General features: G+C 46.8%; 7 protein-coding genes across 7 annotated transcripts; 3 read left to right on the top strand and 4 right to left on the bottom strand.

The window, feature by feature from the left end:
* Positions 1–945: 945 nt before the first annotated feature.
* On the top strand, positions 946–5231 carry GLAREA_09632 (Molybdenum cofactor-binding protein; the record flags this gene model as incomplete). The annotated part of the gene is made up of 3 exons (XM_008086228.1): positions 946–3332; positions 3389–4113; positions 4231–5231. The coding sequence occupies 3 exons, from the start codon at positions 946–948 to the stop codon at positions 5229–5231; spliced, it is 4113 nt and encodes a 1370-aa protein (XP_008084419.1).
* A 2199-nt stretch (positions 5232–7430) lies between these two features.
* Positions 7431–8951, bottom strand: GLAREA_09631 (FAD/NAD(P)-binding protein; the record flags this gene model as incomplete). The annotated part of the gene is made up of 1 exon (XM_008086227.1): positions 7431–8951. One exon carries the CDS (start codon positions 8949–8951, stop codon positions 7431–7433), a length of 1521 nt encoding a protein of 506 aa, XP_008084418.1.
* An 878-nt stretch (positions 8952–9829) lies between these two features.
* On the bottom strand, positions 9830–10966 carry GLAREA_09630 (NAD(P)-binding Rossmann-fold containing protein; the record flags this gene model as incomplete). Its single annotated transcript, XM_008086226.1, has 1 exon — positions 9830–10966. One exon carries the CDS (start codon positions 10964–10966, stop codon positions 9830–9832), a length of 1137 nt encoding a protein of 378 aa, XP_008084417.1.
* Positions 10967–11973: 1007 nt separating this feature from the next.
* GLAREA_09629 (Nucleotide-binding protein) lies at positions 11974–13337 on the top strand (the record flags this gene model as incomplete). The annotated part of the gene is made up of 4 exons (XM_008086225.1): positions 11974–11996; positions 12045–12182; positions 12241–12338; positions 12526–13337. The coding sequence occupies 4 exons, from the start codon at positions 11974–11976 to the stop codon at positions 13335–13337; spliced, it is 1071 nt and encodes a 356-aa protein (XP_008084416.1).
* Positions 13338–16866: 3529 nt separating this feature from the next.
* On the top strand, positions 16867–18374 carry GLAREA_09628 (WD40 repeat-like protein; the record flags this gene model as incomplete). The annotated part of the gene is made up of 3 exons (XM_008086224.1): positions 16867–16899; positions 16965–18051; positions 18097–18374. 3 exons carry the CDS (start codon positions 16867–16869, stop codon positions 18372–18374), a joined length of 1398 nt encoding a protein of 465 aa, XP_008084415.1.
* A 162-nt stretch (positions 18375–18536) lies between these two features.
* Positions 18537–21431, bottom strand: GLAREA_09627 (uncharacterized protein; the record flags this gene model as incomplete). Its single annotated transcript, XM_008086223.1, has 2 exons — positions 18537–20690; positions 20736–21431. 2 exons carry the CDS (start codon positions 21429–21431, stop codon positions 18537–18539), a joined length of 2850 nt encoding a protein of 949 aa, XP_008084414.1.
* Positions 21432–22083: 652 nt separating this feature from the next.
* On the bottom strand, positions 22084–23750 carry GLAREA_09626 (uncharacterized protein; the record flags this gene model as incomplete). The annotated part of the gene is made up of 3 exons (XM_008086222.1): positions 22084–22978; positions 23026–23598; positions 23680–23750. The coding sequence occupies 3 exons, from the start codon at positions 23748–23750 to the stop codon at positions 22084–22086; spliced, it is 1539 nt and encodes a 512-aa protein (XP_008084413.1).
* Positions 23751–23821: the final 71 nt, after the last annotated feature.

Below are 23821 nucleotides of genomic sequence, written 5' to 3'. Positions count from 1 at the left end.
TCTACATGAAAACTCTTGTGAGTTTTGTCTTTCTTTACTAACACTTGTTGAAGAGGGTACTCTTTCTTCCTGGCCGAACGCAAGCACAGGTGTCCTCGACTTCTCCATAGCTGACTGAGTATACAGCTGATGTGTGAATGTACGTTCAAATAGAGAACTACCAAAAAATCCGTTTGTTGCCTATTTATTTTTTGGTAACAAGATGTGTAGTCGTTGACCAAGTGCATTGCATCGTCTGGACGTACCTAGTTTCTCGATTCTCATTTGAAATTCCTCTCCTCTGACTGGCATCGGAGGTCGCCGAAACTCAGGTCGTCGGGGCCGGCTTCGCTTCCGTCCGCCGACAAGCTTAAGGTTGATTTCGGTCCACTATTGTCACATATCCTAATTCACTTTCAACGGACTGACAACTTCCAATTTAGGACATTCTTAACTTTTTGACCTCTCTTCCATAGTAAAATCACTATGGAGAGAAGAAAAGAAGCACTTCAATAATATATCCAAACTCATCACACACCCGTACCTTCTTGTATAGGACCTCTTGTTACCCCGCCACTAGTGTCCCCATCCTGGTATGAGAAAACAAAAGCCTTCCTCTTCCCTCCCACCTTTTACCGCCCTTGTCGGCCAGCTCCATTACATCTAGATTGGACAGCAGCCAAATTTGCCCATTATTTAAGACTGATAAGGACGGCCGGCCGCGAGCTTGATGATCGCTTTGCTATAGTTTGCTTTTTACTCTGTCACGCCGTAAGAAGGGTTATACTTTCATCATCTCCATCTGTTGACTGCTTCAGTCTTTCTCTCTGTCCTAGTCTCTTCTTATCTTTCCTTCCACCAACTGCATGATTCTAGCCAGATGGGCCATTGATACCCAGAGCACACAGTTACGACTTCACTTCACTCACCGCGATCCAACGCGTATCTGAGCTCGAAATCCCAACAATGGCGCCCATTGCCACTTCACCTGAACCTGCAGTCGAACCCTCAGCAACCCAATCTCTCTCGTCGGTCACGACCACATATGATGATACCCTCCGATTCTATCTCAACGGTACACGGGTTACCATCGATGACATTGATCCGGAAGTCACTTTGCTTGAATATCTGCGTGGCATAGGCTTGACTGGGACAAAGCTAGGTTGCGCCGAAGGAGGATGCGGAGCCTGCACTGTTGTCGTTTCGCAGTACAATCCTACAACAAAAAAGATATACCATGCCAGCGTTAATGCGTGTTTAGCACCGCTGGTCAGCGTCGATGGAAAGCATGTCATTACCGTTGAAGGTATCGGAAACGTCAACAAGCCACACCCTACGCAAGAGCGAATTGCAAAAGGCAATGGAAGCCAATGTGGTTTCTGTACACCTGGGATTGTTATGAGTCTTTATGCCTTGTTGAGGAATGACTCGAGTCCATCGGAGCACGATATTGAGGAGGCTTTTGATGGCAATCTCTGTAGGTGTACGGGTTATCGCCCCATTCTCGATGCCGCGCAGACCTTCAGCGTTGGAAAGTCCTGTGGGAAAGCTAAAGCCAACGGCGGCGGCGGCTGCTGCATGGAAAGAGGAGATGGGAAATCGGGAGGCTGTGGTAAGGACGGGTTCAAGGACGACCAACCTATAAAGCGGTTTACTCCACCTGGGTTTATCGAGTACAACCCTGATACCGAACTTATATTTCCTCCTGCACTTTCCAAACACGAGTTCCGGCCTCTGGCTCTAGGGAATAAGAGGAAGCGATGGTACCGACCCGTTACATTGAACCAATTGCTGGAGATCAAAAGTGTATATCCATCTGCAAAAATCATTGGTGGCAGCACGGAAACGCAGATCGAGATTAAGTTCAAGGCCATGCAATACACGGTCTCCGTGTTCGTTGGTGATATTGCTGAGTTGCGACAATTCTCCTTCAAAGATGACCACTTAGAAATCGGTGGAAACGTCACGTTGACCGACCTAGAAGATATCGCCTTGAAGGCGGTGGAACACTACGGCCCAGTTAAAGGGCAGGTGTTTGCAGCAATTCACAAACAACTCAAGTATTTCGCTGGGCGCCAGATCAGGAATGTCGGAACCCCCGCAGGTAATCTAGCTACTGCGTCGCCCATATCAGACCTGAATCCAGTCTTTGTTGCGGCCAATGCAACCTTGGTCGCTAAATCGTTGGAAGAAGAAATCGAAATACCCATGTCCCAATTTTTCAAGGGATATCGTAGAACGGCACTACCCCCGAATGGGATCATCGCGAGTATTCGCATTCCAATTGCAAAGGAGAAGGGAGAGTTTTTCCAAGCATACAAGCAGTCCAAGCGCAAAGACGATGATATTGCAATCGTCAACGCAGCCATTCGCCTCTCTCTGGATGATTCAAATGTGGTAGAAAGCGCAGATCTTGTATATGGTGGAATGGCGCCGACCACCATTGCAGCAAAGTCTGCTGGCGAGTTCCTAATTGGCAAGAAAATCACGAATCCTGCTACCCTCGAAGGTACTATGAATGCCCTGGAGCAAGACTTTGACCTCAGATTTGGTGTCCCTGGTGGGATGGCCACCTATAGAAAATCTTTAGCACTCGGCTTCTTTTATCGATTCTACCATGACACACTTTCCAAGCTCGAGGTAAAGGAAGAAGAAGTCGACGAGGAAGTCATTGAAGAAATCGAGAGGATGATTTCTCACGGCAAACAAGACACCGATGCTACCATTGCTTATCAACAGGACGTTCTCGGCAAAGCTAAACCACATGTCGCAGCAATGAAGCAGGTTACGGGCGAAGCTCAATACACAGATGATATTCCAGTTCAGAAGAACGAGCTCTACGGCTCTCTTGTACTGTCAACCAAGGCGCGCGCTAAGATCACATCCGTCGACTACTCACCGGCCATGGATCTTCCAGGCGTGGTTGAATGGCTTGATCATACCGACATGCCTTCACCAGAAGCGAATAGATGGGGCGCTCCAGTATGCGACGAAGTGTTCTTTGCTGTCGATGAGGTTTTCACCACTGGCCAACCTATTGGTATCATTCTTGCAGATAGCGCTGCCCATGCCGCGGCTGGCGCTAGAGCGGTCAAGGTGGATTACGAGGAGTTGGAGCCCATCTTCACCATGGAGGAAGCAATCGTAAAAGAAAGCTTCTTTGATCATTATCGATACATCAACAATGGGGATGTGGACACTGCCTGTGAAAATGCAGACTTCGTTTTTACCGGCGTGACACGGATGGGCGGCCAAGAACATTTTTACTTGGAAACCCAAGCGTGCTGTGTAATACCAAAACCAGAAGACGGTGAGATGGAAGTGTTTTCCAGTACACAGAACCCAACAGAGACGTTAGCAACCACCAGCCCCTTTACCTGATCCAGAGTTGATGCTAATGATTTTCTAGTCAAACGTACGTTGCTCAAGTGTGCAATGTTGCAGCAAACAAAGTAGTCACGCGCGTGAAACGATTGGGGGGTGGATTTGGTGGTAAAGAGACTCGCTCAGTTCAACTCACTGGAATTGTTGCCCTCGGTGCGAAGAAAACGGGACGTCCCGTCCGTTGTATGTTGAATCGCGATGAAGACATGATCACCTCCGGTCAAAGGCATCCATTCCTTGCCCATTGGAAGGTCGCTGTTAACAAAGATGGAAAAATTCAAGCCCTCGATGCTGATGTATTCTGTAATGGTGGCTGGACTCAAGACCTTAGTGGTTCTGTCTGCGACAGAGCGCTCTCTCATATCGATGGGTGTTATAAAATTCCGAATGTCCACGTCCGAGGGAGGCTCTGCAAGACGAATACTATGTCCAATACGGCTTTCCGTGGTTTCGGTGGCCCCCAGGGCAACTTCATTGCGGAGTCCTACATGGCCGAGGTGGCTGACCGTCTCGGTATGCCAGTAGAGAGGCTGCGGGAGATTAATTTCTACAAACCCCTGGAGGAAACTCATTTCAAGCAAAGCTTGAAGGACTGGCATGTGCCTATCATGTACAAACAAGTTCTCGAAGAGACAGACTACGAAAATCGGCGCGAAGCCGTGAGGAAGTTCAACGCAGAGCACAAGTGGAAAAAACGCGGCCTGGCCATAATACCAACGAAATTCGGCATCTCATTTACCGCGCTTTTCCGTAAGTATATTTCCTCTACCAATATCCGTCTTTGATAATCAACCATTTCACTCCTTTTATGTACAACTCCATTTGGTCTTTGCTTGCATGACCACGAAGCTGACCAAAATGTTCTAGTCAATCAAGCTGGTGCTTTGGTGCATATTTACCACGATGGAACGGTGTTGGTTGCTCACGGTGGAACCGAAATGGGTCAAGGTCTCCACACGAAGATGATAATGATTGCAGCTGAAGCACTCAAGGTTCCGATGTCTGATGTTCACATATCAGAGACTGCTACCAATACCGTGGCAAACACATCCTCCACAGCCGCCTCGGCATCTTCTGATCTGAATGGATACGCAATCTTCAACGCGTGTAAGCAAATTAACGAACGCCTACAGCCCTACCGAGAGAAGTTTGGCCAGGATGCGCCAATGAAGAAGCTGGCGAGTGCAGCTTACTTCGACCGAGTCAACCTTTCGGCCAACGGCTTCTACAAGACGCCTGATATTGGATACACATGGGGTCCCAACACCGGTCAAATGTTCTTCTACTTCACCCAGGGAGTTTCTGCCGCTGAGGTCGAGGTCGACACACTGACTGGTGATTGGACTTGTCTGCGCGCGGACGTCAAGATGGATATTGGCCGCTCAATCAATCCTGCTATTGACTATGGCCAAATCGAAGGTGCCTTTGTACAGGGAATGGGTCTCTTCACTATGGAGGAGTCTCTTTGGTTTCGTGGCGGGCCAATGAGGGGGCAGCTTGCCACTCGCGGTCCTGGTGCATACAAAATCCCTGGATTTCGAGATGTGCCTCAGGAACTTAATGTCTCGATGCTTAAGGGCGTCACATGGGAGAATCTGCAAACGATCCAACGCAGTAGAGGTGTCGGTGAACCCCCACTGTTTATGGGAAGTGTGGTATTCTTCGCAATTCGTGACGCTCTAAAGGCTGCACGAAGTCAATATGGAGTGGAGGCTGAGATAGGGTCCAATTCGAAGGACGATGGGCTGCTGAGACTGGAAAGTCCTGCTACCCCCGAGAGAATTCGAACGTCCTGTGTTGACCCAATTATCAAGAGGGCCATTGTGAAACCTTTGGAGGGAGAAAGAAGTTTCTTTATTGCTATCTAGTAGGACTTGTTCGCTCAGTAGACATTAGGTATTAAACTGTATCGTGTCCCAATTTGTTCAACTCGTGTTTAGCACATAGACCAGTGACTCTTTGTATAGTGGTTTCGTTATCGTGTAACCGTTTCTCATGTTATGCCTATAAGAAAAGGGGAAATCCTTCAGATCACGTAGCATATGAATTTATTGGCGAGCAACAACTATCTCTTCGACTCCCGAGTCTTTTTGTTGTTCTATCCCGCCAGCTGCGGCGCTATAAACTGCAGGAAAGACTATCCTTACTAATCTATTCGGCTTAATTAATATGATGGAGCGAAACATCTCTCCACTCGGTACGTGCACATTTATAGACATCTTCCGGTACTGAATTGGCGGGGGTTGATGGTTTTCACGGATGAAGTCAGTGGGAGATATGATCAGAGTATAGTAACGAGTGATCTTTGTTAATTCTATATTACAACTCTCCTAGATATACTAAGTGATATTAGAGTATGCCTTCGGCCTCGAACACAAGGCTACGAAGGAGTTGATCACTATAGCGAATAATAAAACGTCTAGTAGACTATAAACGCTATTTAGTATAGATTAGTATAACCTCTTTAGCATTTGAGAGGATCTACTATAAGATGAGAGGTGAACTCTACGTAAATAGTTAAATTCCATACTATATTACCTTGTAGTTCTGTTTTATACCTAAGAGGCGAGGTTACGGAATTATTTAATATAGTGGAAAAGCTGTTAGGTAGAAGGACTCTTCGCTTAGAGATATATTGTCGAATAGAGTTGGAATGTAAAAAGGCAATAGTCCGAAAGAGATGGTGTTCCACTTAAATTACCTTTTTGTCGCGAAGCTCACGCTTTGGCGTATTGATTTACGTTGAATTAGCGAGCTGGATATAACTGAAGTAGCTCCTCGATATTTGGGTGTAATTTTGAAGGGGGGTAAATGACTGGATGTGTCGCCATGCGAGGGTGTTAATCTAACACTACATGTCTCTACGACATATTGAAGATTGAATAAATGCGGATTAGAGGATTGCATAATGTCAGCTTAATTGTAAAAGAAAAAATAGATACTAGATATGTTAAGTTAAGAGCTTTGTTAGAGCTTTATGAGAAAATATGTAGAGAAAACCTGTTAGCTAACTTAAAAGGATATTAATATTGTTATAGGCTAGACAAGACGGGTCATACGTTCTTTAGATTTTGCTGACATGATTATCTACTTAGTGTTATTAGGTAGCTGGTGTATGTAGTACTTCTTAATTTATGTCTTGATGAAGAAAGCCACTTTGACTCTATCCCACCGGGGCATTATACACCACACAGGCTTTTTCATTACAGCCATCATAGTCGGCGAAGATCCTGATTGCTCTGTTTCCATTCATGGCCCATCAACTACTATTTGGGTTGAGAGTTCGACCGGATATTTTTCCAAATATGCGCATAGTTGGATAGGAACGGCCGAGCTATTGGAGTGGGACCCTAAGCAGGTACACCAACGGGCGACATTATTATCTGCGAAGCTAAAACCTACACACTAGGATTTCAACGGCAGAACAAGACCCAGATACAAAAATCTCTATAACATTCTAGCTTATACCTTGAAATGAAACTTTACGAACAAAATGGCAGCTTTTGATTGTGGATTTGAGTCAGTTGCTTTCAGAATTCTCGGCTGCGCAGTATTGTGTTGCTCACTGATGCTATACTAGTCTATGTGATCTTGATGTATAACTTGACTTAATGCAGTACTTCGCTTGGGCTGGTGAGCTACAATTGCTGGAAAATGGCCAGCAAACACTTAGCAAACACTCACTGAGAGCTTCTCATGAGCACTTCGTACACTATGGGACCAGGACAAAGTCGAATGCGATGACCCTCAAAGCTCGAAATAAAGAGTCAATTGATCTTCGGTCTCTGAATCGCTGGCAAATTCTCTCTTTCGTTGGCAAGTTTTCTGTTTCGTTGTGCTGGATGAAACAGGATATGAAATTCCATCAGCCAAACTTGGACTGCTTGAGTTCTAGTATAATAGTCCTCACAGTATATGGTCAACGTAGTTCCGATTGGACTTTACTTACATTTTCTGCTTTGCTCTTCGATAATAATGAAATATTAATCATCTTGCACCCCAAAACTTCGCGGTTTTTGAGACTGCTTCATTAATGCTAACATAGAGAATCTCTGTAGTCTAGCCTGCTAAAACCCAGCGGCGTTCAGTAAGGCAGACCAAATTTCACCACGAGTGGGAAATGGGGGAACAACGTGTACCATCTCCCTCAAGGTCATTCCTCGCAAAATGGCTACCTGGCTTGCATTTGCAAATTCGGAACCCTCGATACAACAAAATGTTGCACCAACCAACCTATCGGTTTTTTCTTCAATGACCCATCGAGCCCAGCCAGGCTGTGCATCGCCATACAACCATGCCCCCGGTATGTTGAAATCGCTGTCAACAGCCCTGACTTTCAGACCAGCAAATTCAGCAGAGGCAAGTGTGTGGCCAACGGCGGCGATGTTGGGTTCCGTAAAAACAACCTGGGGAAATGTGTTTGTAAAGTCCTTGGCTTCTGTGACATTAATTCCAACAGGATTGCTAATGTTGAGGGATGGCTTCGTATTCTGAAGGAAGGTCAAAATGGCGTTACTGGCAATTCGAGCCTGGTAAATTCCCATATGTGTAGTAGGGCCAAGACCATTCACATCCCCAATCGCATAAAGCCATGGCTGAGTGTCGGGAGATATAGCAACGGCGAGGCTTGCATTCGTTTTCAATGGCTGACCTTCTCCGACTAGGCCGATGCTGTCGAGCCCAAAGTCAAAGGTTCTGGGCCTGCGTCCGGTTGCGTTCAACAGCACAGAACCTGGAATGGTTTCTCCATTGGATAACACGACAATGAATGAGTTGGCAGCTTGCTTCTCAATCTTGGAGACACGCGAGGATAGCCTTACCGAGACGCCACATGCCTCCAAGCTATTCCGCACAATCTTCGCAGCCTCATGCTCAACCTTGGGCAAGATCTCGGCAGTGGACGAGATTAGTGTCACCTTGGAGCCAATGGCGGCATAAAAAGTTGCCATCTCAGACCCAACAGCGCCAGCACCGAGGATGATCAGATTCTCAGGAACGGAATTTGCTGCGACTGCATCCCTATTGATCCAGAGCTCCGTTCCTTTCTCAAGACTTTCGATGCCCGGAATCGCAGGCAAGTTATGTGTCGAACCCGTGGCCACAATGACCGCAACGTTCGCATCAATATTGTATTTCTGCGTCTCTCCATGGGGTTGAATACTAACTGTTTTGACGCCCGCAATACGTCCAAAACCTCGTACAAGCGTCGCACCACTGGCTCCGTTTGAAATGGAAATCCAGTTCCTGTCATCCCACACATCTACGATCTTGTCTCTTCTTGCGAAGACGGCGGCAACATTCAGCTTGTTGTTGCCAATCGCCTCTCGAGCTCCGTCAATTGCTCTCGCCGCTTCAAAAGCTTCGATTGGTCTAAGAAGTGCTTTGGACGGAATGCAGCCAAAGAAGTGGCACTCACCGCCGTAGAGCTCGTGTTGAACGACGGCAACACTCAGTCCAGCTTTGGCGAGACGAGCCTCGGCGAAGTTAGCAACAGGGCCTCCACCAATAATGATGATGTCGAAGCTTGTTTTTGTGAGGGAGGCTGGATGGTAGCCTGTAGGATGGATATTGATGTTTCTGGATGCCATATTGAGCGGCTTGACGAGACGAAGTGGATAGGTGAGCCGGGAGTAGGGTACAACAGTAGCAGTTGCTTAGCAGGTGCGTTCAATACTATTCTAGGGTCGAACAGTCGCAGAGCAGAGACGCACTTTATATTCAAACCTCTCCTCGAAAAACTTCTCAAAGAGGGGGTGCTTGATTCCATGCTGCATTACTGACTCCATTCTGCGTCATTGATTCCATCCAGCGTTATTGATTCCATCCTGTATTACTCGACGCTATACAATCTGGATGAACTTAACAGCTGCTCACCTGCAGTCTTGCTTCCCTGCGACACTGGACTTACTCAGCATTGGCAGCATTCGGATTTGTCAGCTTCTGCAGCCTGACATTCAAAATGCCAGGCAGAAAAGAAGAAAAGCTCGAAGGCCATAGAACGCGTAGTCCGACACTGTATATCAAGGGGACGACGCAGATCTCCATACTAAAAAGTGTGGTTTTTGATGTGCGATGCTCTTGGTAGTTGAGGTTGAGGATATGCATTAAATAGACAACACACTATGCCTATGATAGATCTTCCTCAATCCAATCATGGGAAAGACCGCTCTATCAAGAGCGGGTTCGTTTAAAGTAGGTATGTTGACTTGACACTCTTGCAAGCGACATCTAAAGGCTTTGCCTAATGAATCTTATAGTACGTACAGTACGTAGGTACCCTTGGCTTATACCCAGCCATTCACTTTAGAGTAATTATTTTTGTTGTTGAATTCCACGCGACTGCTTCTGTAATGATTAATATTAGTCGTGTAAAGCGCTGTTTGGAAGTCTTAAACTTGTTTGCGGTATCCTAGCTTGCTCCTTCTAGGTCCCCCCCAGCTCTTACTGCCGAAGCAGCCAGAGATATTTACTCACTCTTTTTGTGATTAGGAGACCAATTCCTCTGATACCATTGAACTGTCCGACTGATGCCTTCATCCGTGTCGCAAACTGGACTATATCCTAACCGCTTATTTGCTTTATCGCTCGAGTACCAGCAGCCTTTCCTCATGTACTCGAAATTTCGCCAAATAAAACCAGGTTCCTTGTAACCTAGCGTGAAGATATTGTAAGCCCATGCCATAAGCATGAGGTTGAACCATAAGAACCACAAAGGAATAATAACAACTTTAGGCCGCGTTTCCCCAGTCCACGCCCTGTCTCCAGCCGCCTTCCAGAAGCGCGAAGCAAAATCCCAAAACTTGATTGGCTTCTCGTCAGTAATGAAGAATGCCTCTCCATCAACAGTTAGATGCCCATCTTTATGCTGGCCTTCCAACAAGGCTTTGGTAGCAAGAACAACACCATAGACAGCGCTCTCGATGTAAACCCAGGAATGCCATGCTTTGTTTGGCCCCAACTGAATACGAGTCCCTAGTGTATTGGCCATTGAGTAGAAACGTTCACTGATCATGCTATCTCGTGGTCCGTAGATGCCAGGGAAGCGAATGACTGTCGTGAGAAGATGTCCCTTGAAATCAGCTTTCGATGGCCTCTCTGGGCTATTAGATGCAAGAACGAGAGCATCTGCGGCTCCCTTGGTACGAGCGTATGGATTTGACCCAGTCTCGAGAGTACACAGGACCGAATCTTCTTCGGTTTCTGGCTTTGTGTTTAATCCAGAGGCAAGACCAACTGCTTCGGCGGAACTCACGTAAACCAACGCTCTGACGGTAGGGTGGTCTCGTGCTACCAAGAGGAGTTGCTTAGTGGACACGTAGTTAACGTGATATTGAGCCTCCGGGGGCGCAAAGGCTCCCGGCATTATGGTGTGTACAATGATATCTGGATTGACATCTTCGAGCAAGGCCACAATCTGGTCGCGATCCGTGACATCACAAACGTGGTAGGTCGTTAGCGGGTTGGTATGTTGACCAGGTCTTTCCTGTCGATACGTTGCTACGACTTGGGCGCATTCGGGGTCAGCTGCGAGAGCGTCGACTATATGAGAGCCGAGAAATCCGCCTCCGCCCGTGACAAGAACTGTTCCGAGAAGAGGAGCCATTGCGGCAGGTCGAATGGACCTAGTGGAGTTTGCGGTACGATGTAATTCGAAAAGGTAAGGTCGAGTGGTTATATTACAGTAGTGCTTGGGCGGGTTTCATGAGTGCCGCTGACAACCTGTTTTCCCAGGCGAAGGAACACCAAAATAGTAGTTATCGACTGACTTATATAATTTGTACCTAATTAGCATTGAACACGAATACTCTCAAAATAAAACCCACAGTAATGTATTACCTGTTCCTACTTTTGACTAACTCAGAATCCTGGTTACTATTACTACTGTAGCGTGGTTGTATCTAAATCGCTACACATGCCCAAAATTTGGTTAGCGCGGCACTCATGAAAACGCACCCAGGTACTTAAAAGTCAGATAAGTAGCTAGAAATAGGTTATAGCGATATTGATAACTAGCGTATAGTGCTGTATAGTAAAGGGCTAGCTTAAAACTTAAATTTCAAAGAATGTAATTTGGATCGCCAGCCCTAGCGCCGTTGAGTTGGCCCATCTCGGAGTCGACCGCTTTCACGTCACTCCTAGGTCACTAGATTAGACCGAAGAAGACATCTTTTGTGCCCAGCTTCGCACGTAAGGTGCTATTTTCTGGTCGCATCGTCGCTGCCGCCTCAGTACTTGGAGATAAGCCAGCTCAACGGCGCTTGGGCTGGCGACCCAAATACCGCCGTTTTTCCAACAGGCTACTTGGTGGAAGTATATAGTATTGGTGGATTGGGTTGATGGTTGGGGAGGTGTCATGATTTCATTAACGGCTTCTGGAATTAATTCCCAGGATTTGTGGGGCTCCCGCAGCCGACCTCGGGAATCAGCTGCCCGCAAGATTATTAAGCGTTTACTAACAAAGCTAGTGAGAATTAGCCAATTTTGGCAATATAGTAGCTTTATATTTGGGCCGCAGGGACGCCTTACAGGAAACCGAAAGTTTAACATTATTGTCGTTTTTTCAGCTAAGTAAACCGAGCCCTAGTCTGTACACACTTAACTGACTCCAAAATGCCAAACATCGTCGTCCTCGGGTATACACCACTCTCCCATTTGCCAAACCACAAGCTAATACCGCATAGTGCTGGAGTCTCAGGACTCACCACAGCTCTCTTGCTATCCAAGAAACCAGGATACAATGTGATTGTGGTAGCAAAACATATGCCAGGTGATTATGACATTGAATATACATCACCATGGGCAGGTGCAAACTATTTGCCGTATGTTTTCCTAACCTTACATCACAGGTGAGCGAGTCAAATTCTGACTGTGATGCAGAATGGCAGATGAGGCTGGATCGAAGTATGAGAGGAATACTTGGCCGGAACTAGCTCGTCTTGCGAGAGATGTACCGGAAGCGGGTATTCATTTTCAGAGTGAGTTGTATATCCTCATCTATCTACATCACATATCACCACAAGGCTTGAAAGAATATGCTCAACTTCGCTGTATAATATTTGCAGCATTTATCTCTTATTCAATATATTCTCCTTATCATCCATCTTATCTCAATCCAAATCTATCTCTTTGATTCCCCTCTCAACCCTAAACTAACATCCCCAGACACACTCTCCCTCAACCGCAAAAAAGACGCCTCAACCCCAACAGGCCAATGGCTTAAGGTCCTCACCTCCCAAGACCCCTGGTTCAAAACCGTCGTCCCTGACTTCCGTATCCTCCCCAAATCTGAAGTCCCTCCAGGCGCCGACTCCGCAACAGCATTCACATCCGTCTGCATCAACACCGCCATCTACCTCCCCTACCTTGTCTCCCAATGTCTCTCCTCCAACGTCCTTTTCTTCCGCAAAACCCTAACCCACATCTCGCAAGCCCGCTCTCTCCATCCCTCCGGAACCGCAGACATAGTAGTAAACTGTACTGGCTTGCTCGCCTCCAAACTCGGCGGCGTAATGGACTCCACCGTCATCCCCGTCCGCGGCCAAATCGTCCTCGTCCGTAACGATCCCGGCGTAATGCTGACCATCTCCGGCACCGACGACGGCGACGACGAGGTTTGCTATATCATGAAGCGCGCGTGTGGCGGGGGTACGATTCTCGGCGGGACGTACCAAAAAGGACGATCCGAGTCGCAGCCGGATCCGAATACCGCGATGCGCATTATGAAGCGGGCGGTGGAGTTGTGTCCGCAGTTAACTGGGGGGAAGGGGATTGAAGCGTTGGATGTGGTGAGGCATGGTGTTGGGTTGAGGCCGTTGAGGACGGGCGGCGTGAGGATTGAGAAGGAAAGGGTGGATGGGGGGTGGGTGGTTCATAATTATGGGCATGGTGGATGGGGGTATCAGGCTAGTTATGGGTGTGCGGGGGAGGCTGTTGATCTTGTGGAGGAGGCTCTGAAGGAGAGGGCGAGGTTGTGAGGGTTTATAATTAGAATTTGAGAGCGTTGTAGTGATGGTTTTGGAACGGTTATGAGATATATGAACAAGGATATTGATGACTTTTCTAGGGATCAGCGAAATATATTCTGTATTCGAATAGACCACTAACAAGTACATAAAGATTAAGAAACGAAACCCACCTATCCGTCTCCCATATTCCGACATCATTCAACGTCCTCATTGTCTCTCTAACTAGCACCTTTTGGTGCGACGTCTCCATTCGAAATACCTTCTACTTAACATTTCTGACAACTTCCCTTTCCAAGCTCTCCTAAACCTCTTACCTTCGACGGGCAATGCGTAATATGAATAGAGAACCGCCAGATTAGGAATTGAACAACAACTCAACACACAGGCGTGTCATCTCTGTGGTGGAGAAGTATGTTGGGACTGTAATTATCCTATGAAAGACCACGAAAGCCCTGACAGGAGGATGCAATTCGCTGCAGATGAGATACGAGATTGAGGTGTCAATCCTGCGCGATTTGCTAAGCTTCAATTAAATTCAGAACGGTGACAACGCTGCTTTCGGTGACAATAATCCTTTCGTCGGCTCCAGCCTTTGCTCTCCCTACACTTGCGCCAACTCATCCATTCCAGGAGACTGATTCAATATATCATCTCCTTGCTCTATTACGACTAGGGAATACAAGTCTCACTCATCCTCCTGTTCCCAGAGTTCAAAGTTTAGTTCGGTTTTTCTTTTCGTTACTGGAGTTTGTTGTTCTTCTAGATTTTATAGTGCGAGGGTCTTATCGAGGGTATAGTGGTTTTGGTACTTGATAATAGTTGTGGTATTATGAAGTGAGGAATTAATAATTCTTTTTAGGAGTAGCGAGGTGGTTTGTCTTGAAAGGAAATGTGTTTAAAAGAATAATAGGATGTGGGTTGCAACATAGTGGAATATCTTTAGTAGGCATCCTTTATATTATCTTTAATCTCTCTGACCAGCCTCCGAACTAACACGGCTTAGCAAACACAGATTCCAGAGGACGAGCTTGACATGGTCACTAAAGCACTTCTAACTAGCACTTAAAAAATCTAATACTTCCATTTTCCCATTTCCTAAACGCACTGCCTTCTCTAAATTTAAAGATTATTCAGATCTGAATAGATATGCAAACTATTTCGGTAACGATTTTATATTCGGTGACAACACTAATCTCGCTGCCAAACAACTTCTATCCTTAACATACAAACCATTGTATTATAATAAATCTACATTAGGCTAATATGCTTTTTGTTTTCCTAAAGCATAGACTTGTCCGTAATCAAGCCTAGGTTTAGGCCGTACAGTGCAAAGACCAGACACCAGAAGTTTCGGTCTGCTTTGTGTTAGGGTTGAAGTGTGTATGTAAATGCTAACTTATAAGGCGTCTCGACCATCTTTTCTTTTTCCCTTTTTCTGGACGTTTTGAAAATAACAGAAACATGTTAGAAGAGAGCTCCACTCATCATTCTCAAATCCGATTTTCTCAAAATCCCCCATTGATTATTCAAATGATGAAAGGGGAATCAACTCGGCTATGACTGAAATTTCACTGAGAAAAATACTAGTCTTGTACTTGATGGTTATCAAGATATACGAGAATCTTAACCGTCAACAAGGGTAGTCGTACAAAAAGGAATGAAAATTATTTCTAATGCCCTGACATCCATTTCGTCCGACGAAAACGACATCTAGAACGACGCAATTATGAAATATCCAAAACCCCGGAGGAAAATAGTACATTGAGCTTTACGCTCATGGTGTGTTAATCTATAGGTCATTGTGGAACTATGGTCGGAGGTAGATTGGGTACTTGCAGAATCTGGAAATGCGAAAATGTCAGTCAAAGTCGCGCTACTATGTATTCAGGAAAGTGCTGAGACTCTGAATTGCTGGACCGGCAGTAAGCTTGGTAGGAATATTCATGAGTTTAAGACTAGTTATGGCTGCGTGGGAGAGGCGTTAAGGGGGTAGAGAATGTGGTGAAGGAGAGATAATTTGACTCCGCATTTATATTTCCATATGTTCTCTTCTTCACTTCTGCATCTTTATTAAAGAGAGGAGTCTAGAAAGAAACCCCAGCTGCCAGGGTAACTACTCTTTCCCAACCTTTGAGTGCCGTATTTGACTGGAATATCCAACTCTAATCAATTTGCCTTTTTCTTGACTTTTGATGAGCGCTTCCGATGCTTGGAAATAGCTTGGGATTCGAATAATGCATTTTGGTGACGAGGCTGGTTTCGGTGACAGGGTTCTGAGAAGATCTTGATTTCTTTGGAATGTACGTTTTAGCTTTAATCGAGCATTTTGAGAAGGGTATTTATGCAACTGAAATAGTGTTGAAAATGTATACGTGGAGTGGCTGATCCGATCCATATATATCCAAACATGTCATAGTACGGGGGTAGTTGCTCCGTCATGGAGTTCTCAAGAGCTGAGGTTTTAAAGAAGCTTGAGTGTATTTTCTGAGTGGTTGGTAACGGTGGAAACAGATCATGACGACAGCCTTACACGGTTGTCGATGAGGATGGGTATGATCAACTGAACTTAGTACGCACTATGGGAAGAAGAAACGATTGTTCTCTGATGTGTTGGATATAATTACAATGAAATAGGTAGAACATATCATAAAAACTAAAACACAATAACGAAATCGAAATTTGCTCTCCACAAAACCAATAAACTCATCTTCTTCAGTAAGTCGGTATAGATACTCATATAATTTATTATCGCTTTAACAAGCTGCAGAAACAACAGGAAAAGAATAAGCCTAGAATTCTTACTAAAACAATTTAACTAGCACCTATCTCGATACGGAAAACGGGGTCTCACCACTACCAAAATGGGTTGGAAATGGCCTTGTTTCAGCAAGAATTCGTATTGAATCATAAAAGAATGTTTTCAAACAAAAAGAGATTACCTTCCGTTGGCAGACTCTCCCAAAGGCACTATCCCTGCCATCTATGAATACTATCGACACAAATTGTTTCGGTGACAACCTTGGGTTTGGTGACAACACTGATTATTTCTGCGACGATGTTAACTTCGAGGCCGTATACAACCTCCGCTCTTATCAACTAACTTTTACACTATATCAAGTCTTACCACACAAAGTAGCAAGTCGATGTTCTTTCCGGTTTGCTAGAACATATACAAGTCGCTAATTGTGCCTAATACTCTTCAAGTGACGATTAATGTTTTGCCTTAAAGCACGTCTATAAATACCGAGGCGTATAAAAATCTTTGGTTGACAGATATTAAGAAATGAACAGAATGAGAATGTAATGTTACAAAGCTCGACCAGCTCAACGCGTTGTTTCGAATAACTTTGAAAACGCGACATCACGTGCTTGATTTGCAAGGGTCCTCGAACGTCGACGTCCTCCAAGGACTGGAACGATTGAGCATCTTGACAATGGACAACCAACCCTCGAAGTCAGGTCACTGCGATCGCGAAGAGTCTGCGGCTCGTCTGTCGCGCTTCTATCTACGCTTTCCAACATGAAATAATCCTTTACAATGGAAAATTCTATAAAAACTCCGGAATTGATAGTACGGTTTATCTTTTTCTGCAACCCAAGCTACATTGCAATTGAATTTTAATTGATCTACTGCAGGCTTCCACCGGAAACGTCTACAGCTGCTCCATTTCCGAATCGAGGGGCCGCGAGAATGGATCCTTAGATAAACCTCCTGGACAGCTCAGTCCGTCCCCGGAACCGCGAGAAGAAGACGCAGAATGGAATTACTTCAAGAGCGCCCAATGGAGCGCAGACGGCACCTCCCTCCTCACCAACAGCGCCGACAACAAAATCCGAACCTTCATCCTCCCCCCTGATCTCCTCGAACCGCACTCCTCCCCCATCACCCTCTCACCATACACAATCCACGCCAACCCCTCCCCAATAAACACCCTCGCACCCTACCCATCCTACACACTCTCCTCCCCCAACACAACACTCTACCTGACCTCCCCCTCTTCCCTCCCAATCCGCCTCACCAATTCCCTATCTCCAACCGCAACGCCCGCAGCTGCATACCCATTAGTATCACCCACAACCGAAGCCTACCAAACGCCCTCCTCCCTCCTCTGGACAAGTCCCACCACCTTCCTAGCAGGCACAGACTGCCTCATCGCCCTCTTCGACATCACGCGACCTGGCTCCGGGCCTACACAATCCCTCCCTACCATTCCGTCAAAACGGCATAAGATGAAAGGCGGGGGCGTTGGAATCCGTGGTATTATCTCCGCACTCTCTCTCCAACCTTCAGCCGGCGAGGAGACTGGCGTCGGTATGGTCGCAGCAGGAACATGGACGCGCTGGATCGGTCTTTACGATATGGCTGGGCTCGGCGGGACGGTGGCACAATGGAGTATCGCCGAAGCTGCGGATTCGGTCGCGGGGATTGGAGGGATGGGCGTGAGTCAGACTGCGTGGAGTGCGTGCGGACGGTATTTGTATGTTGTGGAGCGGAAGAGCGATGGGGTGTTAGTGTATGATATCCGGGGAGAGCGGAAGATGTTAGGGTGGTTGGTGGGGAGGCACGCGGGGACGAATCAGAGGTTGGGTGTTGATGTTTTTGGGGCGGATAGGGGGATGGAGGTTTGGGCTGGGGGAGTGGATGGAGTTGTGAGGGTTTGGGAGGGAGTGGGTTTGAGTGAGGGTGCGATGGAGAGGAGTTGGGAGTGGAAGGCTCATGATGGTGAGTTTTATTCGCTGAGATGGTGGTGCTTGCTAATGTTTGTAGATCCTGTGACTTCGACTGTTGTCCATAGCTCTGGGACTGTTGTTGCTACTTGTTCTGGTCAACGCTCTTTGGGCGTTCAAGAAGCTGATTTAGAAAGTGATAGCGAAAACGATTCCGAGTCGAGCAATTCGACTGATCAGTCGAGCTCGGATTCGGATTGTTCATCAAGTGATTCTGATGACTATCACAAGAAGAGTTCTGGCATCTCACCTCAAACTTCGACACGACCAAGTACGACAAGAGTACCAGATAATAGTATAAAAGTATGGAAATTATGACATTCGAGCTATATACAGGCTAGATGTGAGATCTACCTATCGTTTACTTCACATCAAATCATTCAAATAAGCTATTCCAGCAACATACCCTGCACATCAGCACTGCCAAATACATATGCCACATATTACCACCCTTCAGCACTACCCCGACCCCCTTACACATCACATCCACACCCCATCAACAACATCACTAACCCTCTCCACAACACCCACACCACACAGCGCTCCAAACCGTCTAACCCTCATCTCCCTCCCCATCTCCACAAAAGCAGTCAACCCATACAAGCCCGCCTTAGAAGGACTCAACGCATCCACGCCCTCCGGCGCCTTCAGATGCGCAATCACCTGCTGCGCGGCATACGCATTCATTCCTGCCCGTCGTAAGAATAGTTCCCAGTGCGTCTCGTCCTCGATTAAGACTCCGCCCTCAGAACTCCTGTATGAGAGGATCATATGAGCTATCCACCGCGCGAGCCCGTCCTCGGGGCCGACAAAATACACAACTACATTCCCCTCTCCCCCAGCAGCGAAACCAGAAATCTCACACAGCGCCTCAGCATCCCCTTCAGCCACCCCATCCTCACCTGTAACAAGCACAAACAGCATCTCATACCGCCCTCTAACCCTCGCAATCCGCTCCTGAATCGCATTTCGTCCCTTACTCCCTGGCAACACTTTCTGCCGTATTTTCTGAAGCGTAGTAAGCACCAGTCCGGTCTTGGGCGAGATGATTAGATCAGCTTCGGAGTCTAGCGGAGAAGAGACGGGGGACCGGGCGACGGAACCGGGGAGCCAGAGGGATGTGTTGTGCGTGGAGAAATCACGTTCGATGAGGATTAGGGTTGGGAGGAGGGAGTGCAGGGTTTTGATTAAGGGGCGGTTTTTTAGGAGGAGAGTTGAGATGAGGATGTGGAGAGGTGTGGTGGGGGGTTTGAGCGGGGCAAGGGGGAGGGAGGGTTTGTGGTGGAGAAGGGGCTTTGGGGAAGGGTGGTGAGGGAGGCGGAGGTCTTTTTCGTGTGCGGGATCGGAGTTGAGTTGTAGTGAAACTGCTGGGTTCTTGGGAGGTTGAGTGAAGTAGTTGCTCGGTATAGGCTTGGGTTTCTTTTCGCCGCGAAGCTGTTTGAAGTTTCCAATCATGTCTAAAGCTGAGAATTCGTCGCCGAGGAGCATATTCGGTTCTGGTAACTCATTGAGTTTCTGAAGGCCTGTGTTTGCTGCGCTGATGAGAGGTTTTGGTGTGTTCTTCCTCTTTTTCACTCCCTCTACGCTCTCCTTCTTGATCGAGAGTAGAGCGTTGTCTTTTGCTCCAGGAACAGCGTTGATATCCTGCTCATCCAGATCTCTAAGATCTAGTTCCAACTTCCTCTTCCTAACCAAGGACAATAAATCTTGACGAATCTGATTATCAACCTTCTCCATCGGCTCCAGTTCATCATCATCATCCTCATCCTTCAAGATTCGTAATCCAGGAGGCTTCCAAGTCATATCTCCACTGGTCATAACAGTCTCCCGGGTACCCAAGAACTGTTCCCACGTCTTATCATCACCCAAGGCAGGCTCACTGAAATCAACTCTCGTCATCGCACGCGGAAATGGAGCCCACCTAAGTTCAAGCTGATTAGGTCTCTTCCAAGTCTTCAAGTTTGTCCCGACAGTCAATCTCATCATCTCTTTTTGCAATTCCAGTAATTCCGCCGGGGTTCTGCATTGTCTAAAAGGCTTCCATGGCGGATCTGGGATATCTCCAGGCATGTATGGGATTCTAACTCGCGCTGTGACGTCTTTCTGCTCTAGTTGTTCTTGATTGATACGTTGTGTGACATTCTTATATGCCTCGCCGAAGTTACTTTCAAGCGTTTCTTTGATCTCATCGGACCCTGGGGGCGGAACTTCGTCTAAGAGCTCTGGCTGGACGAATTCGACTGTTTGGCTGAATCTGACTTTGGGCATTGGAGGGGTGAGAATGTCTTCTACTTTGTATTTCTCTGACTTGAATCGCTCGGTCGAAGTTGGTGGTGTGGTGGCACTTTCCATGAAAGGACGGCATACTTCTTCCAATTGTTCTTGTGTGGTCTTGAGAGGAGTGGAATCGTCGCTGCCATTGCCTTCCACTTTGACCCTTTTGCGAAGTGGTGTAGGGACATCTTGTGCAAATATCTCCCTTTCGATCTTCTCCAAGTCTGTTTTGAATAAATCATCTCCATCGTCAGCTAACAGCGGAACTTGAAACGTAGGATCCGAGGAAGAAGGTTCGAATAGTTTTGGCGGGGGAGACATCGGCAGTAGTGGAGGAGTGACAGGTTCGTAGATTTTCTTCTAGGAAGTATAAGCAAACTTCCGTGGCAGGAACGATCGACATACCTTGCGATATCTCTGCTCACCTCTCCAAAGCTCATCTTCGTCTTCTCGTGTCCAAGACGATTGGATTGCTCTTTGAAGAAATGAAATCGCCTCTCTCGACACCGCCAGCTTCTCCATCTTCAAGTCTTCAATAATCTTGGATCCCAACTCATGGTGTCGATCTGGGAATGTCATACCTTCGCCCGCACTCTCATCTACCAACTCAAGTGGTAGTTTGATATCTTTCAAATCAATCTCGAAGCCATCACGTCGCGCGAACTTCCTCAGATCCGTTTCCAGGTGGCTCTTCAGCAGAGGAAGCTCGATTCGTAGTTTTCTGACTCTCTGAACATCTAGACTCGATAGCATCAGAGCTTCAACAAAATCATCGGTATCGTCTCTATTGATTTCTTGAAGAAGTCGTGCAGCTTCCCGAGTCAGAGTCAGACGCTCCTCTAGTCGGGGTCCAGGTCCGAAATCCACTTGGGGAAGATGCGAATCATCACGAACATGACAGTCGAGGTTTTGGTGAAGTGCATCGATGTGATCGTACGCACTGGTGTCTGTCAAATAGTTGCGAGAAAGGCCTTGTTGACGCGCGTATTCGAGAGGTGTCAAGTCGTCCTCATCCTCGTCTTCATCTTCGCTTTGCTCTGTACTCAGCATCAGACTTGGGACTGACCCATCCGGTGTGTTTTCAAAATCATTCGCAGCCATTAAGATGACTTATTAAATATGCTCGCTGTAGTTACCCGGTAATTTTGATGTGTCTGGAATGAATATGCTGGTCTTGAAAGTGATAATGATGGTGATGGTTTGGAGACGGCAAATGAACGAACTGTGATAAAGGAGTAGCGTTTCCTCCACAAAAGGATAGACAAGCCAACACAACCCATCCAAAATTTAGGCATATCAAGTCAAATGTGTGCTAACAATGACTTGGAGTCTCTTGTAGACTACTGCTGATATCTTTCAGCCAGCTTTCCATTATACAGACACCTAGGCGAGGCACAAGCCGTACATACCGTTTTGCAAACGTCTAAGGCGCAAATCACCAGCCATCAGCATGTTCCTTCTTACTATTCAAGCCCTAGAATATAATTCAACTCGATGCTAATTACTAAAAGCTTTTTCTTATTAATCATGTATGGCAACAACTGAAAGACTTCTGCATCGAATACGGTAGAGTGTTTCATGAAGTGATCTGGGCCTTGAACCGCCAAGTTGATCCCGGCCCCTAGCAATCTGCATTGGTATCTTTTTTCTAGCTGATGATGAATGCATTCATCATATCATACTCCTAACGCCGGCCAATCCAGAAACTCGTTATACATCAAGAATAGCCAGTATGCAACACAAACCAAGAACGCTAATATATACCGCTTCTTTTACCGTTTACATTATTCCCGCTACTCCTCGCCGCCAGTCCCCCAAGCTGTAGATTTTGAACACTTTCCCGCGCCCCGCCCACCTTGCCTGCCACACCAAGGATGCTTTGTTCGAACTCTCGAAGGGCAGCAGCGAGTTCTGCTACAGGATCTTCATGAGCACTCGAGCTACCGCTCCTTTTCGCAATGAATGCGTTGATCTGTTGAGCGCTTGCACCCTCGACGTTACGAAGATGTTGTTCTATCTCATTAATATTCATCTGATACCTCTTCAGAGTAGACGAGAGCTCGTCTGTAGTAGCAGAAAAAAGGCCTACTATATCCTGCTCCTCCTCCCCATTACCGGATTGATTGTCTGAGGATTTTGTGGACCAGATTCCAGTGTTGTGATACTGAGGTGGTAATTTGAGATTGTCAATAGCTTTGAAACTTAGTTTAGCATTCTCAGCATCAACTTTGACCAGATCTCGCGCGACTGCTATTGACTTCACATCAGAAACAAGCGCTCCTTCAACACCCATCAATTTCCGACTGCAGAAAGCGACGTCGCCAGGAACCTGTGATAGTTGTTGGTCATGAGCTGGCATGATGGCGTCACAATCATTTTTCAGCTTGATCTGTCCTTGTATCACCTCGTCCATCTTCATAATAGTCTGCTGGAGGTCGTCATACAGATCATTGAATCTTGTAGTGCCACGGAGATTCGTTAAATCGATGCGTACGCCAGGAACACTCTGTTGGTTTTGTGCATTTCCCTGGCCTAATGAAAGCCCCCCACCAAGACCACCTGCATTTTGTTGTTGACTTTGAGAAAACATAGAGTTTTGTTGCGCTTGAGGCTGATTCTGTTGGGTTTGGTTATTTCCTAGACCACCGCTTCCAATGTTAGTTGAGAGCGTAGTATCGAAAAGGAAAGGGCTTACAATAAAGACGTGGCCGGTTTATTCTGACTTTGACTGTTGAGACCACCAAACAGACCTCCTCCTGTCTGGGCTTGAGAAGTGGCTGCCGTTCCTCCGAAAAGTCCTCCCGATTGAGGTTGCGAAGTGGTTGCTGTCGAGGCTCCAAACAGGCCGCCAGTTTGTGGTTGAGATGTTGCTGCAGAAGCTCCTCCAAACAGTCCACCAGTTTGTGGTTTTGCCGCGGCAGCTCCAAATAAGCTCCCAGTAGCTGGCTGCGAGGTTGCAGGCGCGTTCGCGGTTCCGAAAAGTCCCCCAGTCTGCGGCTGCGTCGATGCTGTGGCCGTACCGAAAAGCCCGCCAGTTTGCGGTTGTGACGAGGCCGTCGCAGTACCAAACAGCCCTCCAGTCTGTGGTTGAGAAGTTGTTGCCGTAGTCCCAAAGAGTCCTCCTGATTGAGGTTGGCTTGTTGCACCTCCAAAAAGACCTCCACTTTGAGGAGCAGACGTAGTCGTCAGACCGAAAAGCCCACCCGGCTTGCTTGCGCCCGTACTTCCAAACATCCCTCCGGCGGCGGGTGTGGTGTTGGAAGATCCGCTTGGAATGGTGTTAGAAATCTTTCCATGCAAGGGATCGACGCGGTGGAAGTTGTGTTTTGGCGCGAAGTGGATCACTTACAGCGACGAATTGGCAGATGTTGTATTGATGCTAAGTCCAGCAGGACCACTCAAGGATCTAGCAAGTGCCATCTACTATAGCATTTGATAATTCACTGATGCAATTCGATATATAAAATAGCTGACGGACAATAATTGTTGAT

Source organism: Glarea lozoyensis (assembly GCF_000409485.1).
Source record: "Glarea lozoyensis ATCC 20868 chromosome Unknown GLAREA4, whole genome shotgun sequence".
Classification (NCBI taxonomy): domain Eukaryota; kingdom Fungi; phylum Ascomycota; class Leotiomycetes; order Helotiales; family Helotiaceae; genus Glarea; species Glarea lozoyensis.
Note: the sequence above shows the minus strand (reverse complement) of the source record. Positions and strands in the feature narration are given on the sequence as shown.